General features: G+C 42.9%; 2 protein-coding genes across 17 annotated transcripts in view; both read left to right on the forward strand.

The window, feature by feature from the left end:
• rhpn2 (rhophilin, Rho GTPase binding protein 2) overlaps positions 1-4,723 on the forward strand; it is a 44,779-nt gene extending 40,056 nt beyond the window's left edge. For all 4 annotated transcript variants that reach the window (XM_054769799.1, XM_054769800.1, XM_054769801.1 and 1 more), the window contains exons 14-15: positions 976-1,131; positions 2,171-4,723. In XM_054769799.1, the coding sequence (XP_054625774.1) occupies positions 976-1,131; positions 2,171-2,416 (402 nt within the window). In that variant the 3' untranslated portion in view covers positions 2,417-4,723. The remainder of the gene's footprint in view (positions 1-975; positions 1,132-2,170) is intronic.
• Positions 4,724-5,471: 748 nt separating this feature from the next.
• Positions 5,472-25,346, forward strand: part of cep89 (centrosomal protein 89) — a 61,215-nt gene continuing 41,340 nt past the window's right edge. For all 13 annotated transcript variants that reach the window (XR_008569748.1, XM_054769924.1, XM_054769925.1 and 10 more), the window contains exons 1-14: positions 5,472-5,732; positions 5,994-6,100; positions 6,251-6,397; positions 10,323-10,491; positions 11,176-11,227; positions 13,237-13,329; positions 13,404-13,607; positions 13,720-13,862; positions 16,247-16,330; positions 16,447-16,550; positions 18,096-18,211; positions 18,288-18,468; positions 21,132-21,299; positions 22,141-22,282. Coding sequence is in view for 12 of the 13 variants with exons in the window: in XM_054769924.1 (XP_054625899.1) it covers positions 5,691-5,732; positions 5,994-6,100; positions 6,251-6,397; positions 10,323-10,491; positions 11,176-11,227; positions 13,237-13,329; positions 13,404-13,607; positions 13,720-13,862; positions 16,247-16,330; positions 16,447-16,550; positions 18,096-18,211; positions 18,288-18,468; positions 21,132-21,299; positions 22,141-22,282 (1,752 nt within the window). In the remaining variant the exon portion in view is untranslated. The remainder of the gene's footprint in view (positions 5,733-5,993; positions 6,101-6,250; positions 6,398-10,322; positions 10,492-11,175; positions 11,228-13,236; positions 13,330-13,403; positions 13,608-13,719; positions 13,863-16,246; positions 16,331-16,446; positions 16,551-18,095; positions 18,212-18,287; positions 18,469-21,131; positions 21,300-22,140; positions 22,283-25,346) is intronic.

The following is a 25,346-nucleotide window of genomic DNA, read 5'->3' on the forward strand; positions in this document are numbered from 1 at the left end:
CCCAAACTTCCCACCGAGGGCCACGTATGGTAAAATCAAAGGATACGAGGGCCGTGTGTGTGTGTGTGTGTGTGTGTGTGTGTGTTTTCTCCGGGTACTCCGCTTTCCTCCCACATTCCAAAAACATGCATGTTAGCTTCATTGGAGACTCTACATTGTCCATAGGTATAAATGTCTGTATGTGTCCTGCCATTGGCTGGCCACCAGTCCAGGGTGTACCCCACCTCTCACCCAAAGTCAGCCGGGATATTCTCATAATGTCACAGCTTTTTCCCCAACCTAATTTTCCAAAAACGTTCTTTGTTTTATTACTAATATTGCAAAAATCACTGTGGGAACGAATCGTATTTGCCATACTACTACGTTATGCTCGTACATGTTTTGGGGGCGTAAAGGTAACACTTTATATATGAAAATGATGACTTTAATATTTTTACTTTACTGCTCTTCATTGCATTTTCTTGCTGTTTTTGTTGGTTGTCTTCTGTAATTATTCACTAAAATATGTTGAGGGCCGATAAAGAACAAGTCGCGTGCTGCAAACGGCCCCTTCTCGTTCAAAGTGAACAGAATGATGCACAGCAGCTGCCGAGCACGTTCAGTGTCAACTTCCTGACGTGAATATCAAACGAGTTGTCTGCTTATTGAACCCTCGGTGTTAAGTAACCTCCACGCTTGTCCAGTCATTAAGAGTCAGCGTTTGCTCTCCTGAGAGGAGGTGCTGACAGGAGCCAAACAGATTAGCAGCGTTACGCAAACCCACTGGCTAACTGGGTCATTCTCTTTAGAACCTTAATGCTGCTTTCATGCTTATTCTGATCCCACGCATCCTTTCCCACAGATGCTCAAGGTGTCCCATGAAAGTAGGTGAAGTGGACCTGCTTGCTTAAATATTTACTCGGTGGTGTCAGGAGGTCATGGCGCGCCGGTGCGCTTACTCTCCTCACGCTGTCCTCCCGTCTCGTGTGTTTGCAGGCCGAAGGGCTGAAGGAGGGCGACTACATCGTGGCCGTGGGCGACACCTCCTGCAAGTGGATGAGCGTGGGCGAGGTGATGCGGCTGCTGAAGGACGTGGACGAGCAGGGCGTCGACATCCAGGTGGTCAGCGTGCTGGACGGCAACCCCACAATGGTACGGACAAACACATGTCAGACGTCGCACGTTAGTACACCGGTGTTTTGGCTTCTGCTGGAATTTAAAAGCCATTCTTTGTGTGTCTGTAGCTTTAATTCTAATAAGTGTCCAAGAAGCTCTTTTATGCACATACTCTTTTTGCACATACACCAGTGTTTCCCTCAGGACTGCAATCTATCTGTGGGGGTGGGATGTGGGGGTTGGAAGCTACGCTGTCATCTCATTTGCATAATCGGCCATGGTGTGTGTGTGTGTACGTCATTTTTTATGGATGCTGTGGGTGACAAAAAGTGTTTTTTTTTTCTTTAATGTCACAAACAAGATGGAGCCACCAGTGAGTTATTTCAAATGCCTGTTAAGAGGTGTGCTGTGTCTTTTTATGGTAGTCTCAAAAAGTGTGGTGAGTCATCACTTCCTGTCCGCCTGCCACTCAGCTTCCCTAGGGAACACTTTTACAGCAACACACACAGCACAAGTCTGATTCACGTCTACGACAACACAACTGCACTTCACAAAAAAGGACAGAGCAGACCCCTTTGGGTGCAGGGGGCACTCCTGGAGACCTTCTATGACTCTGTGGTGGCCTCTGCCATCTTCTATGGCGTGGTCTGCTGGGGGAGCAGCATTTATCTTATCTTCTTTTCTGTTATCATGCCTGCTAAGTTGGGTAATATGAGTGTTCAAAAGGCGTTTAGAAGCTTTTAAATGCTGTAACTACACAAACATTGTATTTAGAAAAAAGGAATCCTACTTTGCGCAAATGGACTTATCGTTATCACAGTCGGGTCTGGGACCAATTAAACGGAATAAATGATACAGCTGCCATGTCTGTAGCTGGCTGATGCGTGCATTTTAAGATGTGGAGCAAAGCCTGATATATATTTTATTTATTTATGTTTTACTCCTCCCCCATGACTCTTGTAGCCTATTTCTTGTCTGTGTGGTTTACCGTATGTAGTACATTGACAGCATAGCATAAGGTTAGCACCACACTCATTGATTTCATGTGTGTGTGTGTGTGTGCGTGCGTGCGCAGCCCGCCAAGAGTGCCACCTTCTGCGGGAACCTGCCCAAGACCTACTCCATGATTTGCCTGGCGTACGACGACGACGACAAGAACCCCAAGTCCCGCAAGGTCAGCAAGAAGTCGTCCTTCCTCAGCTGGGGCCTGAAGAACAAGATGAAGAGCGCCAGCACCATCAGCCTCCCCACGGCCGAGCAGTCCTGGAACAAGCCCTGTCCCACCTTCCCCAGCTCCTACAAGGACAGCGTCCTCTACTGAGCAGCCTCGCCGGGCCTGCTGACGGACCGAGCGGTGGTCTTGCCCTAAATGTCCATGCTGACATGGTGGACGGCAGCTAACGGTGGGGGCCCGTGTAGGTACACCGGTACACAACCGTCTCTAATGCAGTGTAAACTAAACACTGTGCCAGCACCGTGGGGAAAACCACTTCTCTCTTATGTATCTTGTTTATTTCCACACGTATCCCAACAAGACCTCCTCAGTCCTGCACCGTGCACGTGAAGGTACTCCTTTACAACCTGCAGTGTTCCTCCGTGTCCACGCTGTCCAGCTCACTGCTCATTCAGAAGTACAAATGATACAAATATGACTTTAAATGTGATACAGCCTTGAAAGAAGTGCCTGAACAAGCCAGCTCCACGTGCCGTACTACCGCTTACTTCCTCACTGAGTCACTGTTGCGCTGCAAACGACACGACCTGGAAGTGAGCGCCAGAACGTGGATAACCCGGCTGCATGTTACCTTTCTAGGAAGTGGGAAATATGACATTCACTGCTTACGAGATCTCATCTGGAAGTGTCCCTAGTCGGACGTAAACAAAAAGATAGCAGACAACTCATAGAAGAGTAGTGAAGAAGCAGTGACGTGATTTCACATCTTTTCTGGAAATACATTTGAACAAATACCGTAATGGAGTCAAACCATTGAATAGTCTTTTAGTGCATCAGTGAGTCGGGACATAACATCCTATCAGCCGGCTGTCAGGTCACATGTTCCACTTTGTGATCCGCTGGCTTCACTTTTCACAACTTTCTAACTCCACTGAGAATGTCCCATTTAAAGATTGTACTCATTCCCAAGCGGACCAGTAAGTTATCCACGCATCCCACACGTGGTCGCCGTAGTAAACGCCAAAACTGGCTATCCAGCTTGCGCTGACGTCACTGAGAACTTCCTTGATTTTTGCAGTACCCTGCCCCTTGTGGTTGTGGTGTGTCAGTCATGCAGTGCTGGTTTATTCTATGGGCCACATTCAAAATCGTAATATGAGGTTTTACAAGAATTTACCAAAAAAAAGTCACAATATTATGAAAATAAAATTTGAGAATAAAGTCGTACATTTACGAGAATAAAGCTGTACATTTACCAGAAAAAACATTGTAATTTTACGAGAAAGTCATAAATTTAGGAGAAAAGTCATGTTACGAGAATAAAGCTTGATAAGTATGAGAATGAAGTGTTAATAGGAGGTGTGATGGTGTCGTACGCGTGAGGGGGAAATGGAGCATAGCTCTTCAAGAAGAAAGGAAACTTTCCTCTTGCTTCAGGCAAGCTTTTATTTATAACGTGGCAGCAAAACCAAGCAGTTGAGCATTTACATTACATGGCTAGCTAGCCCTTCTCGCACCCACCCACATGCCCAAGGCCAAAGGTCACATGAGTCCCCCGTTTTCATCACTGTCTCAGGCAATGCCTGTTACATAAACTTACCAGTTCTTTTCTCGTAAATTTCCCATTTTATTCTCCAATTATTTTAGTACTCAGGCGTTGTCTGAGAGACAGCTATGAAAAGGGGGGGACTCATGTGACCTTTGGCCTTGGGCAAAGATAATATTACGACTTTTTTTCTCTATTTTTTCAACGTGGCCCATCATACTTACTCAGATCACAAAAAACTGAGGTTGTTATTTGTGTTCTTTTGCCTGGTGCCAGGGACACAATAAAAGGACTGTTTTGCCTCATGTACACCAGTCATGTCATCCGGGTCTAGCCCTATTTTGTGTGTGTGTGTGTGTGTGTGGTAACACAATGGAAGGTTATTTAGTGTCCTGGTCGGTCAATGATGCAAAGACTGCACAGCCATTTGACTTGCCCATACTGTACATGTACAGTATGTGCTGACACTTTTCCAGTGTTAGACAATCTCTTTCATCTACAAAGTAGATTCTTATACACGTTTGATAATCAAATTATTTATGTTATAAATATATGTATGTCTCTGTTAAATTGTGGTCGTTTGTGAATGGAACGTTGTGAATTATTTTTGCACGTTGGATTTGTCGGAAGAATGTATTTGACCAGTCTAGCAGAATCCATGTTGCAGATGTTGCCTGGTACATTTTGTCTTTGCTGTAAGATTGTTGTGGCGTGTTCGCCTGCAGTAACACTGACAAGATGCTCCTGTCTTTACCGTTTGCTGTCGTATTTAGTGCCATTTATGCTCGACTGAGCTGTCATTGTAAAAGTGCTAAACGAAAAAAAAAGACTTCATTTCTTGCTTTCTGTGGTGTAAATGATTTTGCGGAAATTCTTGGTGTCTGGTGTGTTAATCTTAATAAAACAAAGGGAACCAAAAACTTGTGGTATTTTATTCCTAGTACTGTATATTCATCAGGCTGAGAATGACTTTGGTGCTAAGAGAGCTAACACGGCGTCTGTGCTCACATGATATACTAATCCTCCACATAAATATCAAAATAGGTGATTGACTTTGGCACGTCTCACCACTGGTGGCAAGGAAGCAATATAGCAGTTTAGTTTACTTTGAATTACACCTTTTGCTTACCGCTTTTCCATACAAATGTAAACTTTGGTATGTATTTTGCATCGATAAGCAAGCTACAAGTTAATGATGGATGTTTCCACTTGTTGCTGATGTGAGAAAGGTTTTCTAACTAAAATATATATATATAATATATATATATATATATATATATATATATATATATATATATATATAATTTATAGGCAAAATTTTAAATTCAAATTCAAAATAATGAAAGAAAAATTCCTGCTTCTTCCATCCCTGTTGTGTCCTTGGGCAAGACTGTGATAAAGTTCAAATATTATGTCTAATTATATAGCGTACATAATAATGTATGGCATGCTATTCTATTATTATACAAGTAGTTCAATGAATTCTCGAAAAAAAAAATAATTATACAATGTGAAACTCCATCGCCCCTTAACGGTCAAAGCCATATAGGACGAGGGAATGCGTTGCTAGGTAAAATGAAACGCGTCTCTGATTGGTCAGAGGAGAGGCTCCAAGCCAATAAGAGCGGCTGATGAAGCGAGGTGCCCTAAGGCTGAGAAGCGTCTAAATACGAGGAAGCTACAAGTAACCGCCAGTGCCTTGACACAGATTAGCATTTTGTCATATGTCGGGAACCGTCAAAAACATTAACTAGGTGGGAGACGTTTAGCTTAAACGGCTAAATACACTCAAGTACAAGGTCAGCGACGGTAAACGAGTGATCTGACCGTCACAGCGTTGCGTTAAATAATTAGCAAGAACTTGTTGTCTCCGCCATGTTGAGACTGAACTTCAGGAGGGAGAAGGGCAAAGACTATGTGAGTATTACCGACACTAGATTGTTTATTTACGTGTAAGCACTGTAAAGTTAGCTGCACTAAAACGGTAGTGGAAACATTCATTTACCGCCACATCTTTTTTCATTTTTGTTGACATTTTGGAAGTAACTTCCGGTCTAAAAGAGCTCGACATTCACCACGTGACCACAATTGTATGTGCTTGAAGTCATGTTAGTCATCTTCCCCGTGTGTGTGCATGTGCGTGCGTGCGTGCGTGTGTTTGCGCGTGCGTGTGTGTAGAAACACATAGCACATGGCTTGATCCCCGCTGCCTCCATTGCCCCCAAAGCTGCCGTGCCTCGTACCCCACCCCCTCGCAGCCCAAACCCCTCACCTGAGAGACCCAGGTACCAGGACCTACCTGCGTCCACCTCATCTCCTTACATTCTTTTCTCCTTTCCTTTCCCTCTTTCAGCCACTGGACACTGTGTAGGCATTATCCTATTCCTTCAACACAAGGTCAACCTTGTCCATGGATTTGTTTTTTCCTCCCACAGATCAGCCTTAGCGGCAGCCATCTTGTCTTCATCGCTCACCGGACAGACTTGGGCACTCCCTCCGGCCCGTCCCAGGTCATTCTCGGAGGCCGAGCAAACCGAGTCCTTCGTTTCTGAGCCAAACATCAGCACCACACTTTTCACATGGTAAATAAACCAACAATCTGACAGTACTTCTCAGCAATAGTATGCATTGTTGCTTTGTTTCCAAGGACGCAAATGGAGTAGATCAGTGGTCCCCAACCTTTTTGGACCCACGGCCCAGCTCATGTTCCCACAAATCTCTGCGGACCGGGGGCGTGGGTGTTGTACATTATAGCGATCTAATTTCTCATTTAGTAACAAAGTGGGACACTTGCAACAAATAACATGCAAAAACTATATTATTTTTGGAATAAAATAATGGCCCATATTTCCAAAATTTATATGCATTTACGTAAAATTGTACTTACTTACAGTATTTACAAATGTGTTTATTTTTTGTATAATTGCGCCTGAAAGTTTTCCTAGGCCTAGTTCAGCCCAGCCCATGGACCGGTACTGGGCCACGGCCCGGTGGTTGGGGACCCCTGGAGTAGACGGTGGCTGCAGCCTTGAGAGTCTGAAACAGACGAGCCAACAGCACACAAAACACAAACGCATTTAAATAAGACTGGAAGTAGATATGGGATATACTACATATTTTGGTATCCATCCGATGACAAGTAGAGCCTTTTAATTTGGTAATTCAAGATTCAAGAGTTTTATTGTCATATGCATAGTAAAACAGGCAGTTATACTTATACACTGCTCAAAAAAATGAGAGGAACACTTGGAAAACACATCAGATCTAAACTGGGGGAAAAATGATTTTGAATATGTTTCCTGATAATAAGTGGGTGATGTATTAGTAACAAAATGATGCCACATCATTTGATAGAAATGAAAATGATCACCCTATAGAGGGGGGAAATCAAAGACACCCCAAAAATGAAAGTGAAAAAATGATGCAGCAGGCTGGTCCATTTAGCTAAAATGTCATTGTAGCAACTCAAAATGATTCTCAGTAGTTTGTGTGGCCCCCACGTGCTTGTACGCATGCCTGACAACGTGGGGGCATGCTCCTAATGAGACTACGGATGGTGTCCGTAGTGTCCTGGGGGATCTCCTCCCAGATCTGGATCAGGGCATCACTGCGGTACCTGGACGCATGGAGGAGATTCCAGGAGACAGGTAGTTACTCCAGGAGAGCTGGACAGGGCCGTAGAAGGTCCTTCAACCCTCAGCAGGATCGGTATCTGCTCCTTTGTGCAAGGAGGAACAGGATGAGCACTGCCAGAGCCCTACAAAATGACCTCCAGCAGGCTACTGGTGTGAATGTTTCTGACCAAACAATCAGAAACAGGCTCCATGAGGGTGGCCTGAGGGCCCGACATCCTGTAGTGGGCCCTGTGCTCACCGCCCAGCACCGTAGAGGTCGATTGGCATTTGCCATAGACCACCAGAATTGGCAACTACACCACTGGTGCCCTGTGCTCTTCCCTGATGAGAGCGAGTTCAACCTGAGCACATGCGACAGACGTGAAAGGGTCTGGAGATGCCGTGGAGAACGTTATGCTGCCTGCAACATCATTCAGCATGACCGCTTTGGTGGTGGGTCAGTGATGGTCTGGGGAGGCATATCCCTGGAAGGACGCACAGACCTCTACAGGTTAGATAACGGCACCCTGACTGCTATTAGGTATCGGGATGAAATCCTTGGACCCATTGTCGGAACCTACGCTGGTGCAGTGGGACCTGGGTTCCTCCTGGTCCACAACAATGCCCGACCTCATGTGGCTAGTGTGTGCAGGTAGTTCCTGGAGGATGAAGGAATTGATACCATTGACTGGCCCCCACGTTCACCTGACCTAAACCCAATAGAACACCTCTGGGACATTATGTTTAGGTCCATCCGGCACCTCCAGGTTGCTCCTCAGACTGTCCATGAGCTCATTGATGCCCTGGTCCAGATCTGGGAGGAGATCCCCCAGGACACCATCCGTAGTCTCATTAGGAGCATGCCCCCACGTTGTCAGGCATGCGTACAAGCATGTGGGGGCCACACAAACTACTGAGAATCATTTTGAGTTGCTACAATGACATTTTAGCTAAATGGACCAGTCTGCTGCATCATTTTTTCACTTTCATTTTTGGGGTGTCTTTGATTTCCCCCCTCTATAGGGTGATCATTTTCATTTCTATCAAATGATGTGGCATCATTTTGTTACTAATACATCACCCACTTATTATCAGGAAACATATTCAAAATCATTTTTCCCCCAGTTTAGATCTGATGTGTTTTCCAAGTGTTCCTCTCATTTTTTTTTAGCAGTATATATATATCTGAGACGACTTTATCATTTTTTTTTGTCTTGCTGATCCGATCGGTACCATTTTTAAACCATTTTTTAAAATAAACTTTTCTTACAAACATGAATTTGTGGAGTTGAATATGGTTATGAAAATATCCCTCTAAAGTATTGCTGAATGTACTTTTTCATTCCACAACATGACCAACAATATTGTTTGGCTTTTGTAACCAACCTCTGAGTCAGGTCCCTGATCCGATAAAAGATCAAATTAGAAAAAATTAGCGTGCAGAATACTTTTAGGGTAGGGCTAATCCTTTGCCTTGGTTATAGGTCCGTCTGTGGTGTGATTTAGATTTATTTCTTTTTAAAGAAACTCTATACAATGCTATAGTCATTTGACGGTCCCCAGTATTAACAACCAGCAGTTAGAGCAGCACTTCCCGTGTGAGCTCCCCACACCATGACACCGTGAGGGGGGGTTACCCCTGTCGCTTCGGAGACCAATATCCAACTAACTTCACCACGGTACACGGCAGACACGTCTGCATGGTGGTGTTGCCTTTTCTTCTTGCGGATGGTGGGAGTCGAGTGGGACCAGCTGTGAGGTGCAGCTACCATGTTGGAGTGTGGCCCAGTGTTAACATTATACGGCAACCGGATCAGCCCAACATCTTGGAGGAAGCTGATATTATCCGATCTTCAAAATACAGCGAATTGGCAGCTGATCCCCATCCTGAAGATCAGATGGGGACATCATCAAATGATTGCCTTTTATGACATACATACAGACAGTATGTATGTCATAAAAGGCAATCATTGTGTTATTTTATTGCATATAGTGCAATAAAAGCAAAAACTTCCATTGGTTCTCATTCAGATCTTTTTGCCCTCAAAGCCCTCCTATGGCCACCAAAAAATAAAATATATTTCAACAACACAACAAAACAGATATTTATGAAAAGAAGTGAACGCTATCAATAATATTGATATTTGGGTAATTGTGCCCACCTCTAATTGGAAGCTCTTGTAGGCTGAATACTAGACTAATCACAAGACGAGATTTTATCATTACTTTTAAGAAAACGACAGTGAAAATATATGACAATATACTGCACTGCTAATTTCATTTGTACTGCGTTACACTCTCCTGCACTTTTTGTGTATGCTAGCGGCACCGCCTCCACCCACCCAGACAAAGAAAGAGGACTGTATGACTGACATGCCGTTGTTCTATGGAGGTGCTGAAAGCCTCTTCCTGCTTGATGAAGACAGACACGCATGCACATGGCAATATATTGATGCAGGCAAAATGTGATCAAGTTCATTTTCATTGATGGTGTAATTCACTGATGTATTTATTATTGGCCCTGGCCTAGTGTCCACCAAACATTCTTTTTTCTGAACCACACATCTTGTCACGTTTTAATCTCCTGAGATCCTGAGGCACCTGTACTGAATGCAATGCAATGCTAGCCGATAGCAGGCTGTAGTTCACAGGGTAATGTCACATAAAACAGCAATTCATAGACACAGACCAGCTGACTAAGGCTTGCATTTGTGTTTTGCTACCGTCGATATTGAAGTAGCCCACCTCAAGTGCACTTTTTGATGAACATGAGCCAGATGCGATTCACACAACGTCCACACGGGGGACTTGGACCAGACCAACTATAAACAATAACGACACACCAGGCCTTCTTAAATCCTTTCTCTATGACGTCCTCTGTTGTCCTCCTCAGTGATCGATGGTCCGAAGGCTACGTTGCTCGCCCACGTCTGTCCTCCCCTGACCACTCTGAGGAGGAGGAGCTACAGGACCAGGAGGAGGAGCACATTTACCAAACCCTGGACGGGCAGCAGAGCGGTTCAGCCGCACAACCCGTCTATGCTCTGGCGCTAAAACACTCGGTGAGGTTCTTTGTTTATGAATGAGAACCCCCCCCCCCCCAAACAGCACTATAAGGAGTATGAGAGGGGTTTATTCATGCAAATGAACGAGAACTGCTCTATACAGTCGTCCCAGGAGGAATGGTGAGGGGGGTAGCGGGAATGTAAAAAAAACCCTGAAATATTCATTCATGAATTTCCTGAAAAGGCGGGATTCTGTGGGGGAGGACTGTAGATGGATGTACTGTAAATGTTATTAAATAGGAACAGCTGCGTTTGTGAATGAAGTCATATGAGATGAAGCCACTGGGTGGCGTAGTTGTACACAATAAGATGAAGTCAAATTGGGGCATCGCCTTCAACTCTTCTTCCCCTGGACCTGCACGCAAAAGGGTGGAAAACATAAGACCAGTGCCCCTACTGTCTTGCGGGGGGGTGAGCCATTGATGATTTGTCTATGATCTATATGAGCTATGATCTACATCTGCTTCGTTGTTTTTACTGCAAATAAGAATTGTTGAAGGCGCCTCAAGTATGACAGTTATGGACACCTGAACATTCTAATTGGATTCATACAATGTCTGTATGGAAAAGATCAAGCAGACGTTTGTCCTCTGCTTTGTTAGTCTTTGGCTATGAGCGCAGGGACGCAACCCAGCTGGTCTTGTTTGTCAGCCTCGTATATGCCGTCTCTCTGTCTTCCAGACGAGTACTCCCCAGGCGAGCACGACGTTATCCGGCAGGGAATCTTCTCCAGGTAGTCACTTGTCAGTCAGGCTGGCTCCACAGGGAGATGAGATGTACAAACTAATGACTGCTTCTCATTTAAAGGTACCATATGTAGCTTGACACCACTTCTATTCCACACACTACAACCTCCAAGGCTGAAATAAAGCTCATTCCCTATCAAGATCATCACTTTTCTTTGTGGTGCTGATAAGAAATTCAATCCAACTCTTCTGGAATCAAACTGGATTATTAAACCTAGACCCGACCGTGATGAGTGAATTTCCCTATTTTCATTTCTGAAGTTACAGCACACAAAACAGTTTTTTTAAAACCTTATTAGAGCCTTCTAGACATGAAATAACACCCAATACAGGGAAATAAGACGTATAAAACATAAAGAAGACCGAAGAGTTGGCAGTACTTATTGTCTCACCAGTGTAACAGTGACACCTAGTGATCAGTGTAGAATACTATGTATCATAAATGCACTTTCTTAATGCCTTTACATTTCACTTGATTTAGCCATTTTTATGCTTAAAGATGCTTAATTTAAGCTAAAAAGATGTCAAATGTGCTTAAATATGCTTTTTTTCTAACTACTAATGGGTCATATTCAACCACAAACAGCATGATTCATGCATGACTATATTGTTGACATTCAAAGCACTAAGTGGCAAGCGATGACTTTACAGGGTTTTTTTTTTTTACTGTCATACAAGTGTAAAAAGAAGCTAAACTTATCAAACCTAAAAGTAATATAACCTGTACTCCTCAGTTTGAGATGATCTTGTGTGCTCAGGAGGTTTGTCTGCCATACACATGGGTGCACGTGTTAATACACGTTATACTTAGCAGCCAGGACAGAGATGTGTCTACTACCTTGCAAATATCCATTTCTGGTTCTATGGTTATCATCATCATATAGTTAAAAACCTTTACATTCTCAGTGAGCTGAAGTCTCACGGGATATGAGGAAGTCTCGTGTGATGTCATGCGCTTGAATGAATAATAATGTTCATGCTTGAGAGGTTTGTGTGTAACACAGCATGACGTCTTGTTAAAGTCCATGCAAATGTAACAGCTTTGGGAACATGCTTGAACAATGCAGTACACATGCCGCACCAGTAGGGGGCAGTCAATCCCCCTACCAAATATCCCAGATGTGCTGTTCTATTCAGACTGATTTGATTGCTTCACTTCTAGATAAGAATACAGTGTTCCCTTGTTTATCGCAGGGGATAAGTTTCCAAAATAGCCCGCAATCAGTGAAATTTGCGAAGTAGCCAACGTTATTTCTTTACAATGACTATATACGAGTGTTTTAAGGCTGTCAAACCCCTCACCATTGTTTAAACAATTTCAAAGTTCACTTTTCACTTCACTTTGGAATTTTAATGAGCAACCTTCGCAGTTGAACACAGGAAATGATTAAGTGACTCACGCGCATTTCACTCCTCTGACCGTGCCGCTTCGTCCTGGCGCCGTTGGGCTGTAGTGTTTTTGTATCCTTGTTAAAACATATACTACTCCTACAGAAGACTCGTTTAGCCTGTTAGCTTCTTCTTCTTTTATAGTTTATTGGCAGTTAGCTAGTTTGCTAGTAACTATTGACCACATCAGGAAATGGCACAAAGGAGATTGGTTGACAATGGTCGACAGCCAATCAGGATGCAGAACACAGTGGGCGGGTTCTCCCTTAGCCAATAAGGACTGTTGTGGCTCTATATTTAGCCGGCTGTTGTCTGCTGGGGGTTCCGAACATGCTGGTACAGGCACGTAAACACATACTGCGACAAGTATTCAACATGAGTGTACAACCCCCTCTGCTGGTAGCAGTGGTAAATACAATAACAGAGCACCCACAGATTGATGGCTCAAATACACCACCAGGACGCACAGCACAATGCACATTCATACGCTGTTAAAAAAATCAGCCAAACAGTGAATCCGCGATGTAGCGAGGGAACACTAGTGGGATGTCGGTGGCCTGTGAGTGCCTGCTTTTGGTTTAATGGTGCAAGGCTTGTCATTTCTCAGAATTCCCGCATCAAACGAGTGCTGAGCTCCGTAAAGCCGGCAGCGTTTCCTTAAAGAAGAGCAACTCCAGAAGCCACAGAGAAGATGTGCCATGTAGGTGGCGTCCCTCATCTCATCTGTCTGTTATTTATGAACGCCCCAGTGAAAGCCTTTCACTTGAATTTCAGCCATCAGCCAATCCAGTCGAGCCAAAAGAGAGCCAAAGACACCCAACCTGCCAACCTCTGACCCCAGCAAGGCTGACATTTTTTGTGGGAGGGATACTGTGAAGGCCCTGAAGGAGGAAAAAGCCAAGTTAGAGAAGATGCAACACATGGAGCAGGAAGTTTGTCGTAGCCGAGCATCGAGGTCGACGACAGGTACCGTACATAGTGGGTGTGTTTTAGATGCTTTACCTTTCCTACGTGAGGTGAGGTGAGCTGGACCGAAGCTAGACTAAACTATACAAAACAAGTATTCATGACCCGCCGGTCCTGCTTCCAGGCCTGCAGGCAGAGCTGCAGACTTTGAGGCAACAGGCTCAGGAGCTGGTAGACGAAAACGACACCCTCAAGCGTACGGTACATCGCCTGAATGTGGAGCTGAGCTGCTACCAAACACGCTTCAGAGGCCTCTCCAAGCAGGAGGTACCAGCTACAGCATACCAGCTGCCATCACCATCATCAACCACACTTTACTTTTCTACTGGACTTTTTCCACAAGCGGCTCAAAGACAGGATGATAAACACAAAGCCTGACATTGCTAGAAGATAAAAGCACTTACTAAACGTCTGCTTGTGCTGGTGGTCCCGATCTTGCTCACCACCCCCCAGCGTTTTGGTAGAGCCTCAGCCTTAATCTCTCAAACGGCACACGCCACAACAAAGGTTAATCCCAACTCTTTTACATCAGGGGTGTCCAAAGTGCAGCCCGTGGCTGTTTTATTATTATTATTATTATTATTATTATTATTATTATTGTTATTGCTATTGGCCCTCGCCACATTCTAAAAATATTGAACTAGGGAAAAAAAGGACAAATCGGCAGTCATTTTACAAGAATTATGTAAAAATATGAAGAGAAAAGTTGTAATCTTAACGAGAAAAAGTCACAATTTTACCAAAATAGCATGGTAACATTATGAGTAGAAGCAACTTATTTAAGTCACAAAGTTGAAATATTAAAGAACAAATAAGTTATTTTTTTTTAAGTCATAGTGTTATAACAACAAATAAAGTTGTCATTTTTGGAAAATTAGGTTGCGGAAAAAACAGCTGTAATTTTCTGAGAATAAAGCCAAAATATTAAGAAAAAAAGTCACACTCTAAAGACAAAAAAGCTGCAATTTTACAAGAATAAACGAGTACTATGAGGGCAAAATGACATTTAGTAGCATAGAGGTGAAATATGAAATATATATTTTAAAAAATCTGAAAATGTAGAGGAACAAAACAAAATAAAGTTGACATTTTTTGGAAAATAAGGTTAGGTGAAAAAATTCTAGCCACGGAAAGTGGCTAGAGTCAAAAGTCAAAATGTTCTGAAAAGAAAATTTACAAAGATTGTTTAAGAAAAAAGTTAACATATTTGGAAAATGTAAAAAAAACAACAACAGCAAAAGTGGTAAAACAAAAACAGCAAAGACACGAGTTCATACTAATAATACACCTTTTCACCCATATCACAAAGCTCAGCTGCAGTTCGCCAGCAGTAAGTGAAATCCGTTGCCAACTGTATTTGTTTCCAGTGATTATGTATGCTTTAAGGCTGTAAAAGCCCCCCCACCCACCTCAGAGACGCATGAACATTTTCTCACATTGCTCTCTTGTTTAAACACTCTCAAAGTTCACTGTTGACCACAACAGGAAATGGCACAAAGGAGACTGATTGACAATGGTCTACAGCCAACCAGGACACAGAACACAATTGGAGGGTTCTCCCTTAGCCAAGCAGGACTGTTGTGGCTTACACAGGCACACAAACACATACTGAGATGAGGTGGAGGGATGACGTCTTTACTCCAGGTGCACACGTCTACAAGTCTCACATGAGTATACAACACCCTCTGCTGGTAGTAGTAGTATCTACAATAACAGACACACGCAACAGAGCACTGATAGATGGCTCTAATACACCACAAGGACGCACAACACGTTCATACACGGTTAAAAAAAACAGGCAAAATTGCACTTGAAAACATCTGCGAGTCTGCGAAAGGTGAACTGCCATTTTCTCATCATTGGAAGAATTTATGCAGGTACACTGGTCTATAAAAATCATCGCCCAACTGTATTTCAAATCAGGGGGGTGTGAAAACATTTCTGTCGCCCAGTGGGGGCATGACAGAAGATAATTGGGATCCACTGATTTAGGCCAACAATAAGAACAGTTGGCTTAAATATGCTTTTTTTTCTGATAATAGGCCATATTCAACAGTCATCATTTATTCATGTTTGAAAAACTGCACTAGAGTGAGGGAGTGATGTTCACAGCGCGATGTAGCAAGGGACAACTGTACATCAATATTTAGGATTTTTTAGGATAAACACAGACCACCGTCAAGTCTAACAAATACCTAATGTACTTTTTAAGACCAGCATTCCCAAAGCTGATCAGTATTGTTATTAAGTGCCTTTTGTCTTTCTTGTAGACCTCCAGATTAAGCAATTTACCACTCCCCCTTGCCTGGTTAGTAATGACGTCAACGTCAATTCTGTTGCATTAGTAGCGTGTACAACTGTATTTTACAATATATTAAAAACATCTTGATGCCACACTTGCTGGGAAAAGCATCTCTGTTGTTGCCATGGCGACTGCTGTACTGCCTGCTTCAGCTGGTAATGATGCTGGTGGACCAGCCAGGACACCTCTCGGGTTCTGTGTTTCACTGTCCGCATACTAAAATAGCCTTCAACAGCGTTCATTTTTTATGCTACCGCAGTGGCTTTGAAGTCAGTCTGGTGATTGGTTGTTTCTTTGGATTTCAATGAATTTATGACCTTTGAAATCTGTCCTCTTGTCTTCTTGGCAGGTGGACACCAAGCATTTATCTCCCCTAATGTTGGCCTATGAAGACAGGCTGAATGAGAAAGATGCGCTGCTGAAGACCACAGAGGTAAATGTGTGTCCGCATGAGAATGCTGCAATAAAATTGATGTGGATGACAAGAAGGGCTGCCGGCGAAATGGGAGTCCGTGAGTGTCGTCACGTGTCTTTGTCTTGCCGGCGCAGGAGGAGGTGGAGAGGTTACGGGTGCACTTGGAGGAAGTGGTGAACGAAAATGAGAGGCTTCACGATGAAACTGCCAAGACTGGTGGGATCAGCCAGGAGGACTGGTAAGAGTCACGTACTGCAGTACTGTTACCTCCACCTTAGGCCACTACCTGTATTCTTCTACTCAGCTCAAACACACCTCGTGTTGTTAGCCCCAGCTACTAATTGATTAATTATCACAGTGTGGCAGTTGTAAGGAAGACTCAAGGTTTGGTCTCATGCAGAACTTTATTCTCCAACTGCACACAACTCACTTCACAAAAGATGGAACATCTCCTTTATAGCGCTAACACTTGCGCGCCCAAACCTGGACTCTAACCACGTCCCCAGTCGACTCCTGACTGGGTGAGAGACATGCCCCCTAGTGTCCACCACAACAGAACACAAACAATACTGCAAGAATTGGAGAGAGGATATGAGAGAAGGATTTGCAACATTGACACACCCGATTGGGATCATACAGTGGTGGGAAAAAGCATGATTTCATATTTCTTTGCATGTTTGTCACACTGAAATGTTTCAGATCATCTAACTCATGTAAATATTAGTCCATGACAACACAACTCAACACTTTATGCACTTTTTAAATGGAAGTTTTTATTATTATTGTGTGAAACCGGATTGCCCCCTAAAGCTAATAAGTGGTTTTGGTTGGGCCCCCCTTAGCAGCAACAACTTGCAATGAGTCTCTTCCAGCGCTGGGGAGGAATTTAGCAGAATTGTTGTCATTCAGCCACATTGGAGGCTTTTCCTTTTTGAAGGTCATGCGACAGCATTCAATAGTATTCAGGTCAGGACTTGGACTACACCACTCCAAAGTCTTCAGCCATTTGTGCATAATGGCTCTCACTGTGGTTGGTTGGAGTCCCAAAGCTTTAGAAATGGCTTTATAACCTTTTCCACACTGATAGAGCTCAATTCATCTCAGTTAAATTGTTTTAACGGGGGGGAAATCACTTTTCCGCCCAGCGCCATGTAGCTTTGGTTGTTTTTTCTCCCTAAAAGTGCATAAAGTGTTGAGTTGTGTTGTCATGGACTAATATTTACATTTGTTTGATGATCTGAAACATTTAAGTGGGACAAACATGCAAAAAAAAAAAAAAAAAGAAACCAGGGAGGGGGCACTTTTTTTTCCACTGTTTCACACTGTAGGTGTGTGCATGAGACAGTACGAGTAGGATATGACAGCCTTACGGGGGTGGGTGTGGGAGAAATGAGATGTTTGGTGGTTGAGACAACATGAAAGGATGAGGGAGAGATCATAACAGCTGTGTAGGGAGGAGGACGAGGAAATGAGGGAATGACAGAATGTGAGATGAGGTAAATTCTAGGAGTCATATGAGGAAGGCGGAGTATGAGCCGTATGATATAAAAGAATGAGTAAGAGTGAGGGGTCTATGTAAGTGGATGAGAAAGACAACAACAGGAAGGATGAGACTGATAAATGGATATGAGGAAATGAGAAAAAAACATTTGAGTAGGATATGAAGGTATTACAGAGGTGAGAGATGATGAGTGGATGAGACCCAGCGTATGGTTTTAGACATAATCAGTGTGATAGAAGATATTAGCAGAGCGGCATCATTGAGCACCATCTCCGTCTGCAGCCACCAAGTGCAGCGGCAGGCGTTGCTGGTTCTGCAGGAGAATCAGCTTCTGAGCGAACAGCTGGAGGTGCTGCACATTCAAACCAAGGCCGACCACAGCAAACACCTCTCTGAAGGTACACCATCCATCCACAAGATGTTTAGCAGGAAGACAGTGACCACCTTCTCCCTGTTCTCTGCACTTTGCTGCAGTGTCCAAAGTGTCTAAGCAGCTGATGCTGCTCGAGGCAGAAAACCAGCGCTTGCAGGACGACCTGGACGAGAGCAGGGGGGAGGCTCACAAAAACAAGAGGCAGGTGCTCAGTCTGCAAGGCCGCCTCAAGGATGCCGTCACCTGGGAGGAACACTGCAACATTGCTGGGACACTCAGGAGGTACAGCATTTTATTACCTCCACAAGGGAGCGCAGGACATTGATTGCACAGGCAAGGGTCAAGGGTCAGGGGTCGAGGGAGAAGCTGTAGATTTTTAGGATGGATTTCCAGAATCTAGGGTGTATTTTTCATTTGTATTTTTCAACTTATGTGAAACATCCCTTTTGTCCCCAGTATTAATCCAATGAGTATTTGTTTATCTGAAATGGTGAAAAAGCACGGCAGTCCATCCATCCATCCATTCTCTTCTGCTTACCTGGCACTGGGTTGCGGGGGCAGGAGTCTCACCTCTTCCAGTTCTACCGGGAGGACACCAAGGCGTTCCCAGGCCAGCTGTGAGACATAATCCCTCCAGCGTGTCCTAGGTCTGCCCAGGAGCCTTCTCCCGGCTCACCTCACCAGGGAGGCATCCGGACTAGATGCTTTCCGGCTCAGCTCTCTCTTCACCACGACGGTCCGGTACAGCAACCGCATGACTGCAGACGCTGTACCGATCTGCCTGTCGATCTCACGCTCCAACCTTCCCTCACTGGTGAACAAGACCCCGAGATACTTGAACTCCTCCACCTGGGGCAGGACTTCATTCCCAAGCCACCCTTTTCCCACTGAGAACCACGGCCTCGGATTTGGAAGTGCTGAGTCTCATCCCAGAAGCTTCACACTCAGATGCAACCCCCCCCAGTAAATGCTGACGGTCACAGCCCCATGCGGCCATCAGGACCACATCGTCTGCAAATAGCAGAGACCAGATCCCAAGGCCCTCGAACTGGACTCCCTCCACGCCTTGGCTGCGCCTAGAAATGATGAACAAAACAGGTGAGAATGGGCAGCCTTGGCGGAAGCCAACGTCCACCAGAAACAGGCTGGGCTTCCTGCTGGCAATGCCAACCAGGCTCCTGCTCCGGTTCTACGAGGACCCAATGGCACGTAGAAGCGCCACCAATCCCGTATTCCCAGAGCACCCCCCACAGGACTCTGCGAGGGACACGGTTGAATGCCTTTTCCAAGTCCGCAAAGCACATGTAGACCGGTTGGGCAAACTCCCATGTATCCTCCAGTACCCTTGCAAGGGTGTAGAGCTGGTCCAGAGTTCCGTGACCGGGACCAAAACCACATTGCACCTCCTGGAACTCTTCTCTCCAGCACCCCGGAATAGACTTTCCCAGGGAGGCTGATGAGTGTGACCCCCTACAGTTGGAACACACCTTTCGCTAACCCTTCTTAAAAAGGGGTACCACCACCCCGGTCTGCCAATCCAGAGGTACTGTTCCCCACTTCCACATAATGTTGAAGACACGTGTCGGCCAAGACAGTCCCTCAACATCCAGAGCCTTGAGGAATTCAGGGCGAAACCCGTCCACCCCCGGAGCTTTGGCACTGGGGAGCGGTACAGCATGGCAGTCTCCAGCTTAAAGGTGGAAATGTATTTTATTTAAAACAAAAAAAGAAAATTATATATATGTATGTATGTATGTATGTATATGTATATATATATATATATATATATATATATATATATATATATATATATATATATATATATATATATACACAGTCAAACCTGTCTTAGCGGCCACCTTTATAGAAGGGCCACCTACCTATAGCAGCCACTGAAAAATCCCCCCAGCAAATTTACATGTTATAGACCCTGTGTATAGCAGTCACCTGTCCAACGCAGCCAGCAGCCACCCATTTTGTCTCCCTTGGTCAATATCTGACTGCATATAGCGGCCAAATTACCAACTGAATTCATGCACGAAAAAGTTTTGTTTTTCAATCAATGAAGCCGTCGTGTGTAGACTTTAATTACTGAGTCCTAGCTCAGTCACAATCATTCACAAGATCCACACAAACTGTCAGTTGTTCCACATAAAAAAGCCGTCTTCTTTTGAGCTTGCTATTTCCTGGTCAAACATGTAACTTTAAGAGCATTTGCGCCAAAACATTACCGCAAAGTAGGCTGGGAACAGGACGTGCTCCCAGCGACGCTACAATAAAAAAAAAAAAACATATGCTAGCATGCATGCGGCAGCGGGAGCAAAACTGAGTTTGGTTGTACTTAACTGAAGTATTTTATCAGTTATTATTAAGCCTCTAGCTTCCTTTTAGTAAGTAAAAACCTTGGCTATGATTGCACTACATTGTCATGTAGACCTACAAAGTACACTTGGAAGAACAAGAGGTGAATAAATGTATTGCAACTGATGTGAAACTGATGAGGGGTAGGATTAAATAAGCTTTGCTTCTTCCTACTCCTTTTTGGACATGCAAAATTGTGAATTGTACTATGTGATGTGCTACTGTTTGACTCATGCATGTTCAGGATTAAAACCATGAACCATGATAATAACAAGCCTAGTAGTGCTGTACAACTTTTATCAGCAGTCCGCAGTGCCATCTACTGGTCAACATTATTATTATTATTATTTTCCCTTTTTTTTTCTCTTTTTTCCTCTACTGGTCAACATTCAAACTGGACGCCAACCTGTCTATAGAGGCCACCTGTCTATAGCGGCCACTTTTGCATACTCCCTCTAGTGGCCGCTATAGACAAGTTTGACTGTATATATATATATATATATATATATATATATATATATATATATATATATATTAGTACTACTATTACATGGGATGGTGATGTCTGTGTTCTGGGCTCTCAGGCAGCTGGAGCAGGAGCAGAGCAGGAACAAGAGCGAGATGGACGAGGTGAACGTTCGTACATCCAGCCTGCAGGAGCACAACCGCAGTCTTCTCGTGGACAAAGCCAAGCTGACTACTGATGTGCAGAGAATGGAGGCAGAGCTGGAGCTGAGCAGACAAGCCAACTGGTACTGCAAGTCTTTGAACCAAGTGTCTTTTACATCATTGGGCCTCTTTTTATAGTCAGACAATTGACAGTCAATGACACTGAATGATCTTTTTGGACAGGCATCGCATTTCTCTTTGCCCCCTTCTCAATAAAAAGTAATACATGCAGTCATTTCCACATTTAAAGCAAACACCTAAAAAGCAATGTCAAATATTAGCCATGTTCTTGTGTGTTATACATAAATAGAAGTCGTGTTAGCCGCCATTCCTTCCTGGCTAGACTTTGTTGGCACATCCCTCCCGCCTCACAGATCAATAACGGACTTGAGTGACCTCGTACGCTTCCCAGCGTGGGCTCGCTTTGAGCAGACAGACAGCGTTTAGGGAAAACACCCTTTCATCCTTCATTTCAATCGCTTCTCATTTGAAGTGCTTGGCTGAAGCATCTTCACACATCAGCCTGACTAATTCCTGTCACAAACGTGCCGTCCGTTGTCTTCTCCCTGCGGGCTTGAGCTGAGACAAATGTGAACTTTCTCCTTCTTTCAAGTGTGAAAGAAGGTGGTTAACTGTCAGTCATAGTTCTCACAAAACCAAACCCACCCCTCACAGCTTCAGCAAGCATTTTATTCTAGCTTCAAGTATTGGATGTGGTGTACTTTAGAGTAGCCAGTGTACAGCTTCTATAGCAAAAGGGCTGTACTATCCACTGACAATGAGTCAACACAGTCATCATTGTCTCAATAGCTGGCAACATTGTGTTGGTGTGAATCTTTAGTGTGAGCTATACTGTCATCACAAGGACCCTAGCTTAGCAGTTGTTTTGCTTCTCTCTCACAAATGAATCATTCCCAATTCCAGGAAGGCGGAGAGGAACCTGTACGTACTGAAGCAGCAGAAGGATGAGTGTGTGCTGAAAGAGGGGAAGACGAGGAACTACCTGGAAGCTGTCCTTTCCGTGGCCAATCACATCTCCCAGGAGAGAGACCAGCTTCTCCACATGGTACGTGAATACACTACGTGTGTGAACACCAACGCTGGAGCGTGCAGCCACATGTCACTGTGCTGCCAGTGGAATATGACGCTCACAGGAGCTGTGTCCCAGTTCAGTCAGGACCCAGACTACATGACTACAGACTATGGAGGCAACATCTATCATCACTATTTTAGCTGGAATTTGGGAGGTTTTAAGGTCCCATGGAGTTAAACGTATCGGGTGACAGATGGTGACATGAGTTAAAACACAGAACCGTGGAAGTCAAACGTCCCTCAGGTCATACAATTGAATATTTTATGCACATTTTATTGGAAAGTAGGCCCCTAACCATTATTGGTCTATATATAAGTGATGCAAAAAGAAGGCAGCAGCGCCAATGAGAGTTCAGACAAGTGCAGCCTGGGGGCCGTTTCCGGCCAACGGCTTTTTTTTTTTCTTTTTTTTTTTATTGGCCCGTGGCATATTCTAAAAATATATTTTTTAAAAGAACAACAACGGCAAAAATGGAAAAAACAGCAGTAATTTTACTAGAAGTCAAAATAGTAAAAGAAAAAGTTGTAATCCCACGAAAAAAGGTCATCATTTTATGCAAATAATGTAATATGAGAAAATATAACTTCACTTTAGAAACAACGTCGGATGCCCTTCCTGACACAACCCTCTGTATTTATCCGGGCTTGGGACCGGCACAATAAGACACTGGCTTGTGTCCTCTTGCGGCTACATTAGAAACAAAGAAAACAGCAAGCACATTTTTGGAACATTAGCATGTGGAAAAGTTATGTTTGACAATAAAGTCTAATTATTATGGAAATTAAGTCAGAATTATGAGCCGAAAATGTACGAGAAGAAAGTTGAAATACTGTAGTTGAAAAATGTAAAAAAAAAAAAAAAAAAAAAAAAAAAAAAAACGTAGAAAGAAATGTAAAAAAAGAGGAGAAAGGTCAAAATATTACGAGAAAAAAGTCATATTCCTGCAAGAAAAAGTTGTAATTTTACAGGAATGAACTTGTAATATGAGGAAAATGAACGTATGAGAAAAAAACGAAACAAAGTTGGCATTTTTGGAAAATTAGGTTGGGGAAAAAGTTCTAATATTTTGGGAATAAAATCCACATGTTATGGAAATAAAGTCATAATATTACATGAAAAAAAATTACAAAGATTATTTAAGAAGAAATATTTGGGAAAAAAACAAACAGTAAAATTTGAAGAGAAAAGAGCAAAGACTGAGGTTCATACTAATAATGGGCTTTTTCACCTATGTCACAAAGCTGAGATGCACTTTTTCTTGAAATAATTTGATAAAAAATATCAGTTTCCCTTGCATCCTTTCATTTTTCTCTATGTGGCCTTTGCTGAAAACCCCTGAGTTAATAGAAGAAGAAGAAGGCACACTTCTCATCCCCCACTTAATGTCTGAAAAATGTGATTCCAAATGCAGCCTCCAAAGGATGCAGGACAAAAAGCCCAGGTGCATTCGGTCCTGATGAGGTACGTGAAAGGAAGGTTGATGGCCTGCCAAGGCTTTATATTGTGTTCAAATGGAGCCAAGGCAAGGATTTTTCTGACAATAGCGGTGCAGAGGTGCACTTCACAGTGCGGAGTAAAGGTGCAATCATAGCTAAGGTCTTCCAGATCAGTGAGCCCTCCTTCCCTCTGCAGAAGGTGTCTGCATGGCAGGGGCGAGGCCGCCTTTGCCCACTCGTGTGCATTTGACTTGCTAAGCATCTCTGGCGGGTTTGAGAGTGTTTGCATGCGGTATTAGATACAAGTTGACTGACCAAGCACTCATATGTGGTTTTCTTGAAAAGTTCTTTGATTAAATGAAGCATTGGTGTTGACTTGAGCTGATCTCTTGGAAGACTAACCGCTAACCCGACGGTAACATGGTAAAGGACTAAAAAACGCCTGTAAGAAGAAGAATACATTATACAGGACATTCATCATTCAACAAACTACAGAAGCAGAACAAAAGTATAAGATTAACAAAAATAAGCTGACAACTATCTTGAGAGTGTGCAAGAGGGAATATTATAGTCAAGTACTTGATAAGAACAAAAATAACATGAGAGCAACTTGGGGCATTTTAAATAGTGTTATGAAGAACAACATTAAGAAAGCAGACTACCCCCACTATTTCATGGTTGGAAACACCAACAGGAATGACAGAAGGAGAAAAAGAAAAGGGAAAAAAGCGGGAAGGGAAAAGAAAAAAGAAAAAAAAAGAAAAAAGGAAAAAACTCTTTATTCATATTTAACTTATATATATATATATATATATGTATATATATGTATATGTGTATATGTATATGTGTATATGTATATGTATATATATATATGTATATGTATGTGTATATATGTATATGTATGTGTATATATGTATATGTATGTGTATATATATATGTATGTGTATATATATATATATATATATATGTGTATATATATATATATATATATATATATATATATATATATATATGCATATGTATATATATGCATATGTGTGTATATATATATATATATATATGTATATGCATATGTGTATATATGTATATATATGTATATGCATATGTGTATATATGTATATGTGTGTGTGTGTATATATATATATATGTATGTATGTAAGTATATATATATATATATATGTATGTATGTATGTATGTAAGTATATATATGTATGTATGTATATATATATATGTGTATGTATGTATGTATATATATACATACATACATACATACAGTCAAACTTGCAATAATTTGGTCATTTTTGGAAGCCATAGAAACATCTTATATTGTTCCCCAAACTACATACTAGACAACAACAAAGTCTTGCAATAATAATTAGTATATATATTCCCATAAGCATATATTACATGTAAGTAAATTATGAAAACATTACAATGAATTAAAATGCAAATATATATGATATATATACTTATAAAATAAAAATCATCACAGCAACTGAAACAAGGTACAGTCAAACTTGTCTATAGCGGCCACTAGAGGGAGTCTGCAAAAGTGGCCGCTATAGACAGGTGGCCTCTATAGACAGGTTGGCGTCCAGTTT

Source organism: Dunckerocampus dactyliophorus, chromosome 3 (assembly GCF_027744805.1).
Source record: "Dunckerocampus dactyliophorus isolate RoL2022-P2 chromosome 3, RoL_Ddac_1.1, whole genome shotgun sequence".
Taxonomy (NCBI): Eukaryota; Metazoa; Chordata; class Actinopteri; order Syngnathiformes; family Syngnathidae; genus Dunckerocampus; species Dunckerocampus dactyliophorus.